At 42.9% G+C, this 9,259-nt stretch overlaps 1 protein-coding gene across 1 annotated transcript in view; it reads right to left on the bottom strand.

The window, feature by feature from the left end:
• Positions 1 to 6,111: 6,111 nt before the first annotated feature.
• Positions 6,112 to 9,259, bottom strand: part of GPR50 (G protein-coupled receptor 50) — a 44,380-nt gene continuing 41,232 nt past the window's right edge. Inside the window, exon 2 of the mRNA XM_010568931.1 lies at positions 6,112 to 7,223. Within this exon, the coding sequence (XP_010567233.1) occupies positions 6,355 to 7,223 (869 nt within the window). The 3' untranslated portion in view covers positions 6,112 to 6,354. The remainder of the gene's footprint in view (positions 7,224 to 9,259) is intronic.

Raw genomic sequence — 9,259 nt, 5'->3', positions numbered from 1 at the left:
TTTTTTCATTAAAAAAAAAATTTAAAAACAAAGAACAAAATCTTACTAAACTTTTATATTAACTACCAATACATTTGTGCATTTAGTATTTTCAGAAGTGCACTCTGGTTTTCTCTAGGTTTCTTTACTGTATTGCCTTTTTCTCTGCTTGTGCCACAGGGGCTCCCACAACTAAGACACCTGGCTCCACACCAGCTGTGCGCCCCAGTGCCATAAAAATCCCTGGGTCACTTTTTATATTAACTGGTTCATTAACTTCATTGTCCTGGCCAGGTCCTAGTTTGAGTAAGTACAATCCCTGCAAATATTCCTCTCTTATTTCAGCCGCAAATGTCTTTTTCAATTTCTTTCCTGCATATGCTTTTGTGCTTTTTTCCATGTTTTTTTTTTTTTTAATAAACTGCAAAACAGCTGTCACTTTTCACCCAGGAGATGGTTGTATTTTGATGCCACATTAATACCTCTATCCTACACGCTTATCAAAACCACTGGAAACCTACCTTGAGGCAAAGCAACCTGCTTACAGTTGAAGAAACAATTTTGCATCCTAGTTCCAGGGAAATTCAGAAGTTTTGCTCACAGGAGGAGCACAATGCAGAAGGAAAGACATCACAATTTATTAAATGTGTTACCTATAAAATATTCTACATACAAAAAAAATTATGTGCTTTAACTGGACAGATTATAAAATGGTTCGATGGCTCAGTCTACTTAAAAGGTAATCTAAGCAAGCCATGACTGCCCAGCCGTTGCCACTAAACTAAAGGACATTAAAGTTTCCCTGGCTTCTTAGAAGCTATTATTTGAGTTAAAAACCTTACTGGGAGACCATGCTTGGGAGAAAACATGGAAACATATTTCAGTTAATGGTTCAGCCCCACCTTGTTTCCTCTGGAAACTGACCCCATACTGTAAATTCTATCTCTGCTGTACAGTGCATTACTTATAGCATATGAATTATGGATATTATAAACAAGCATTACAAAATGAAAATTCGGTTAACAATATTATGGAGTTTCCATTCACAAATGTAGTTCATGAGTGATACAAATTTTATGGCTCTTATCACCAATGAAAAAATTTGCATATCCCATCATGGACTTCTTGCAATAACCCATTCCGCATTTCTTATCTCAAGGCTTTTATGGTAAGAAATACTGCATTAGGCCCAGTAATTTACATTTTTCCAATAAAATTCTAAATACATATGCAGCAGCTCTTTACTGACTGACTTCATGTTATAAATTATAAGCTTGGAAGTAAATACATTAGGACAAATATTGATTTCTAGTCACCGTGAGTGAGATTTTATCCTCATGTTGAATTATCGCACCTCTTGTCTTTTATAGCTGTATCTTATCTCCCAGTTACTATACTTGTGGCAAGTAAGTAAATAAATAACACCACCTCACTTCTGACAGTTCAATTCATTCAGTTCCACGTGGTGGAAATAGCAGGTATGAGTCCATGCAAGGGTTTTCTAGCAGCTCTACTCGGACAGACATTTTGGAATCTACAACTATCATAAACACTGCTTTCATTATCACATCACTGAGCATTGCAGGCAGCAGATGAAGTCCACTGCCTGTTGGAAAAGTTTAGCAAAAAAAGTAGCAGTAGTGCTCTGGGATGTCATTGAATGAACAGTGCTTGTTCATTCAACATGTCTGCTCCACGGCTGTTCAGCAATTTTTTGTTTTAATGGATAATCTCAGCCTTTACTACCTTAACACTGTGATTACACATGGCATCTGGTTAGTAAATGGGAACAAGGCACTTGGTCCATGTAAAAAATCAAATAGACAGCTCAAGTTGCAGTTACAACTGGACCACCCTCCATACTCCCATCGCCCCTGCTTCAGAAGTGGCATTGAGACTCCCCAAAAAACAGCTCCAGTCAAGCCAGTATGGAAATATAATTGCTGCAGCCTATGGACAGAACCTATTGTCTGAAGAACTGCATGAATACAGCAAAATCTGCTCCAAAACGGGGGGGGGGAATCTTGGATACAGCAGTCCTCATCCTCGCAAAGCGCCTCGATGGAGACCAAGTGTGTGGCAGCCCTCACTGTGCCTCCAGCCCAGGGGGACTCTCTCTGTCCCCAACCCTCCACTACAACCCAAATGTCACCTTGCGCCCTGACTTGCGACCACCCCGGCTCCCTCGCCCTCCCATTCACAGCTTGGCTGTGCTTTCCTTCCCAGCTGCAACGCAGTTTGTAGGGCAAGGAAATGGATGTGGCACAGTCTTTGCTTCCATAGCACGCGATGAATAGACATAGACACAAGAAAGGCAAAAGGCCTTGGAGGGACACACAGCGATGAGACCAATGGAAGTATGGAGAAAGTTTCTTCCCTGGTGAGGAAGGCCACAGTGCACCAGGCAGCTGGCTCACAGGCAGGTGGAAGAAAAACACGTGAATCCAAGCTGCCCCAGATGCACTGGGTCACTCTCTTCCAGGCCTGAGCTGGGCAGCTGAGGTATGCCTGAACTCAATTATATTTGTCAATTCAATCTGCTTTGTGGGAGTCAACAAAACCCGAGCTGTTGTTCCAAATATTTATTAAAAAATAACTGCAAGTTGAAAAAAAAAATCAATAAGCAGTCCAATGGCAGATTTATTACAGTTTTAACAGGTAAAGGGAATGAATCTACTTTATGAACAAAAATAGCAGTAGGAAAGGATACTGAAGGATTCTTAATCAAATGATAAAATGGAAACAGCATATGCAATATATATTTATATATAAATATATTGGTTACATTCTTCTTAAATAGAATAAACAACATTCATCAGCAACATCCAAAAGTATTTCTTTGTGGCAGGAGATTCATCTTCCTTCACAACAATACTGCCTCTCCATAAGTTTCTGTCCCCCATGACAATTTTAGAGTTTGGGGCTAGAATAGGTATTCAGCAGCACCAAATCAAATCCAGAGCAAGTGATTTAAAGCTAGTTTATAGGAGATCTCGGTGTCATTTCTGAGACTTAAGGCCAGGCATGCAATAGGTCGAATCTGCAGAGCATGATTTAAGCTGTGGGATCTCCTTGAAAGCTTGAATTTGGATTAAAGCTAGATTCCCACAAGGAAACTCTGACACTGCTCAGGATTCCCAGTTTAAGATACACTTCCCTTTTTCTGTAAACAAGTGTTAAAAAAATAAACTTTCTGTACCCTGTTAACCATTTCTTAACATAAAAATAAGAGCTGCTTGGGTAGTTTTAAAGTAAGTCAGCATAAAAATCTCTCCTATCCTAAGTACTGTCTCTGTATCAAAGTGCTAGCAAATGGCACAGTGTTTTCTGTTTGAAGCCATGTTCCCTGCTTTTCATGTCTCATATGGCAGACTTCAGCTCCAGCAAGACTGAGCTCAGGACTCCAACTGAGGCAGCTGAATCAGCCCAGCTCCAAGGCTCACTCTTGGACAGTCCTCACTTACACTGGGACAGCCAAAGCACTTCTGAACGGGTCGTGCTAGGACAAGCTCTCTGCTGTTAGATGGACGGTGCTGATCACAGACCCATCCCCACCCTGTGGGGTGGTGGCAGGGTCTGCACATGCAGGGAGCTGCTCAGGACCCACCTCCGTGCAGCAGGTACTTAGCCTGTTCCCTGCAAAGACCTGGGCAGGAGTTGGGCTCAGACCCTACAGCAGAAGATGAGCAGATCCCCCTATCACTTTGCATAGTTTGGTTCAGCAGTGGCTCTCTGCGAGTCCCGGGGAGATGCCCTATCATGCTCCTGCTGCTCCCCTTCCTATCAGGTGCTAGCAGAGACTCCCACAGCTTGCCTGTTCAGGACCTCTTTGGCTTACTTGGTTTGGTTCAAATGCTCGCTGGTTGATACTTTGGAGCCTGAATAAGAAATAGTGCAAATACAAGCTTAAAGAAAAAAAAAAAACACACTGCCTTCACTGAACATTCAGTTAAAAAGACAAGGATCCTTAAGATGAAACCCCAGTTGTGAGGTATTTGAGATATTTGGCAAACCTGTACAAGATTCTTCATGATTGTCTTAAAGACTGTATTTGGCTTGCCGCTAGATGCTTAAAATTATTTGCTAATGTGATTCTAACACTGTTTTGGCTAATTGCAAATGACTTTGAAGACTAGTCACAGAACACGGGACATCTCCTTGGCGCGACGGGACAAACACTCCCTGCAGTTATGGATTCCTTGGTGCTTTTCTTATCCGAGTTTCACTCAAAATGATTTTGCTTGCATGGAATGGTGTGAATTCATCCAGACTGGTTTTGCTGGAAGGCAAACGGACCACATTATTTCTGAGGGTCAAGATACCTTTATTTGGCCATGCTCAGGCAGATCAAGAGGCCAAAACAAAACTCAGTTTGATTCCTATTATGGGAGGCTGGCTGCGGTGCATTTTAAAACAAAAATAATCTGAAGTGGCTGAGATGTTCAAGTTTGAAACTTCATGAAGTGCCAGGGCGCCCTATAAATGCAGAGACCCCCCTTGCATTGCAGCAACCTTCACCATGTGGCAGCACGCATACTGCAGTCTTCACTGAAGCAATGCACCATGCAATGTTTCTTGGCCCACTTCATAAAGGGGCTTAATTTCTCTCAGCTCCTCTTCTCCCCCAAAATCAGCAGAAGGGACATTCAGCAACAAGTCGCTTTCAGCAAGCAATGCACAAATGGCTTGTTAACTTCACTAAGAGTTAGGCACTTAGCCTGCTCAGGGTTTTTGTAAATCCTACATACCTCCATCTCTGGGCACCTACATGCTATTGCAAAGTCTGGTTCTCAGTGTTTCAGGGTTCAGCCCTGAGAACTAGTCCTGCTTTGGCTATGACCAAAGAGAGAAGACTGCACTCTTTGATCAGGCGTGGGGCTGACTGCTGTCCTGATTACACCCACGGGGCTCAGACCTGCTCCTCTCCACCACACAGCTCCCGCTGTGCCTCTCGGTACACCGGCATCAAGCCAGCTTTGCTAGCTTGAAGGTAGAGTTGCACCAGGGGAGTTTTACCTGTTGATTTTATAGGACTGTTTCAAAGCAGGATCCGCACATTTAAAACCATAAGGAGATGAATTCACAATGAAGCTAAGGAAAAAAAGAAGAAGTCATATTTACAGACAGCTGCCATCACGCCCCCCCTCACTCCATTAAAGGAACAGCCTTATCACTGCCCATGTGCTTGTTTCTACTGTGATCCTGGCCTTCCCGGCACTTCAGGACATTGTTTCCAATGACACAGATAACAAGAGTTCAGGCTTTAACTGAGAACTGATGCGTGAATATGCTTAAGTAGCTTTCCTCTCCTAGCTCTATGAATTAATTACAGCTTTGTACAGGAATAAAATGGAAGAAAATTCTCCACTTCCCCCGCACCCCCCAACAAATTCATGTTATGTGGTGGGCAAAAGGACAGGTGTTTGGAACAAAGACTTCCTTCCCCTTCTCCCTTTGTCTGCAAGTGTAAATATTACTGGAACTTAAAAGCCGGCATCTGCATTAAACAGATGGGACTCTGCTATGTTCATCTTTTTTATGATGTTCATGTGGCAGGGACTTCTGAAAGACATTTGGAATGAATGCTGGCCATGACAGGATACTGCCTAAATTAGAATCAGGCTCCAAGTATCTTCCTGCAATTAGATTATGTCATACGTTATACTCTTACTCATGGCCTGGGAAGGAGAGTGCAAGGATATTAATATCTGTAGATATTCAATTAAAATGAGTGCATCAGACACTCACTAGGTCTGGCTTTTGCCTGCCTCACATCTAGCCCAGGCTACCTTCTAAACCTTAAGAGACAAGAAAAAAGAAAGCACACACAGTGGAAGTCATCATGCCCATATGTATGCCTGCTGGCTAATACTGTTACCTAACTGAAAAGGTAAAATTCATGCAGTTTACACTTCGTTTGCCATAGTTTGGGTTATGTTAATGCTAAAAAAATAGAATTCAGAGGGAGGGGAGAAAGGTTTGTTTGTAATACATGGCGATTTTGCCAGCTCTTGGAGGTTGCATTTCAAGCATAACTGCATTTCTCCATGCACTCTGAACACTTCCCTTTTCGAGGGTATTGGCATGCTTGTGGCAAAAGCAACCAAACCTATTAATTAGGCACACGGTGAAAGATGGCATGTGAAAAAAAAAGGATAAAGATCAGTCATTTCCATTCTGAAAATCCTTACTCAAAGCCTTGATGTCGCAGCCATAAGCTAAGCATGAAAGGTAGCAGACTCCTTCCTTGGGTGAGAAGCAGACTCCTTCCTTCAGTGAGGGGCCCAGCAACACCAGCTGTGAAATGCACACATAGAAAGGCTCTTATATATTATATTTACAACTGTAATCCAGAATAAATAGTACTGTTCTGACTCATAAGTGTATTTCAGCTTGGTTGTTGTTGTTTGTTACAGCTGGGGATGGCTTGCTTTTCATCCCTTCTGTCCCACCCTTGGACACATCGATGAACAGCAGCCTGGGAGTCCGGAGTGTCAGCAGTATCCTTTTGTACTCCTTCCGGAAATTCTGGTTAAGAAGCCCATAGATCACAGCATTGAGGCAGCTGTTAAAATAGGCCATAAAATAGCTTAGGACAAAAAGCCATTCTGGAATGTGTGGCTGCACTTTTGAAGGATTAATTGAAACAGCAAGGCCAATAAAGTTTAACGGTCCCCAGCACACAGCAAAAAGGACAAAAACCACAAACATAGTCAAGAAATTCCGAATGTCAGCTGCTCTGAGCTTCTGCTTGTAGTCTTGTCTCACCCGCTGTTTGACTTGAATCACCAAAATCCAGATCCGTAGGTAGCAAAATGTCACGATGGAGAGTGGGACAATAAAGTGAACCACCACCACTGTGATGGTGTATGATGTACTCACCGTCTGGGCAAAGGTGCAGGAGTAAATCCGGGGGTCGTACTGCAAGGAGCCAACGAAGAAGTTTGGCACAATTGCCACCACTGTGAGTATCCAGGTCAGGCAAAGATAGCAGCAGGTGTTCTTCAGGTTGAAGAGCTTGTCATACCGAAGGCTGTGGCAGATGTAGCAGTAGCGGTTGATCGCAATCGCCGTGATGTTGAAAATGGACCCGATGACGCTTAAGCCCATCAGGAACCCGCTTATCTGGCAATGAACATTTCCCATGGTCCATCCATTATGGAAAATGGCACTCAGGATCAGAGGGTATGGATAAACCGCAACTACAAGGTCTGCGACAGACAAACTGACGACAAAGATGTTGCCTACAAAAAAGGAGAAGAGACTGTGAGAGGTTAGCGTAGGTCCAGATAGACAACTTGCAACTCAGAACTCCTCTTTAGACCTAACTCTTCTCACAGGCTTCACTCTACGCTCAGTTTGGAATTTGAAACCCTGGAAAATAAGACTTTGCTCTACTAGTGACAGCAATGGAGAGTAACTAGGCATGATTAACCTGCATATTCCTTCTTAAGAAATTTCTAAACTGGAAGCGCTACCCTTAACTCAGCTATAGCTGTGGGTCAGGTTCCTGCATTCCTCTAAGTTGTGTAGGAGAGAAGGATTTTGCGCTCCTTGTTAATCAGCCAGCACGACTATAGTCACCAGGCAGCCACCCAGGATTCGCTGTCCTGCAGAGAACTTCACTCCTTTAAATACTCTATAGGACACAATACTTTCTATAACATCACATAGTGACACTTTACATAAGATCTGTCTGTCATGGGCCAAAGAACTGGAGCAGGCAGGTTAAGTTTTCAGTGGTTTATTCATTGCACTGACAGCAGTTGCACGGGAAAGGTCTTTTTTGGTCTTTTGCATGTGAATAGGTATATTTTCACCAGAATTTCTGCAGTGTTCATGCTAAGGAGTGTGTGTTCTTCCAGGAGCCATGGCGCAGCCAGCCTTTTTGTGCTTATCTTATTTGGTATGTTTTCCTGTTCCTTTAATATTAAAGTTGTCCAATGAAATATGAAAGGTCAGTCACTCCTACACTGTCTGGGCCTGGGCAGGAAATATGATTAATAAGCTGCTGTCAGCCACCTCTGCAGAGTATGGGCTGCAGGTTGTTCATTTAGGCTCTAAAACAAAGAGAGTTGAGAGTCTGTGCAAATATAAAATAATTTCAGCCTTGCTGGATTGAACATGGCACATTGCGTGGGACAACACCTGTCAGTTCCACTGTGTGGAGAAGCCGCCAATGACCTGAGCAACCAGTGACTTCCTAACAGCAGTTACTGCTCATTTTATGAGGGGTGTATTTTTAGGTAGGCAAAAGCCTTGCTGTTCAGTTTGCCAGTCAGAGTAGAGGAGTGCATTAAGAAAAGGACCTTGAGGTCTTCTGGGAACTGGTGTAACTACAGGACCAGCTATAATGATGAAGAGGACATCTGTCAATATTCAGCTTTTTGATGACTAGACAAATTGTCATTTCAGGAGCTCAACATTGCAGTTAGAGGGCAGCACTCTAGAAAAAGTAGTTGTTTTTCCTAACTCTACTACCTTCAGGTATATCTGCAATGTCAGGAAGGACAATATTACTAGAGTACCAGTAGAGGCTATGCTTAACACGTTTAAGGTGTTAACACCTATGTCCCTATGTGTTACAGGCAACATCCCAGCCAGCTGATCACACCTGCACCTCCTCTTCAAACCCTCATATCCTGCTGTCTACCAGATTATATGAAAAAAACACTAAAAAGAGGTCTTTTTCTGTAGTATCCATGAAAGGACCCTCCAAGATCTCAGCTAGGTCACTGGCTTCAGTATTTGGAAAATACACCCAAGGGCTGGCAGAAATCACGGCTGCATTGCCATTGCAGTTGGCTCATCACTATGCTTGTTGCCAACAAAAACTATCAGGACAAGTCAACAGTTCGTATCAGGCAGCAGAGTCCACTTCACGCTGACTGGAAAACAGTCCAGACTTGAGAATAGCCCATGGCAGTGTGGAGCTGAGAGAGCTGACACAAAGTGTCATTTAAAAATAAGTATTAGCAAAGGTCATGTGAAGTGCTGAAATCTTTTTAGAGAGAGATTTCACATACACAGGTTTACCACAGCACACAACTTCTGTGGCTGCTCTGCTTCAGTGCTGCTTTTTTGCTGATTTAATATCTTACTTAGAGCATTTTAAAATGCAGTCACTGAACCTGGTCCCCATATAATTAACTCTATTTATGCCCATTGTCAAGGGCAGAACCACTTGTGGTCAGGCTTAGCGCTCACGCAGGCACCCTAGAGAGGGAATGCTCTTCTGCAGCAAACTTTCTATTCATTCAATCAAAAATACACACTTCAA

This window comes from Haliaeetus leucocephalus, unplaced genomic scaffold, assembly GCF_000737465.1.
Source record: "Haliaeetus leucocephalus isolate CR32 unplaced genomic scaffold, Haliaeetus_leucocephalus-4.0 Scaffold262, whole genome shotgun sequence".
In the NCBI taxonomy this organism is placed as follows: domain Eukaryota; kingdom Metazoa; phylum Chordata; class Aves; order Accipitriformes; family Accipitridae; genus Haliaeetus; species Haliaeetus leucocephalus.
Note: the sequence above shows the minus strand (reverse complement) of the source record. Positions and strands in the feature narration are given on the sequence as shown.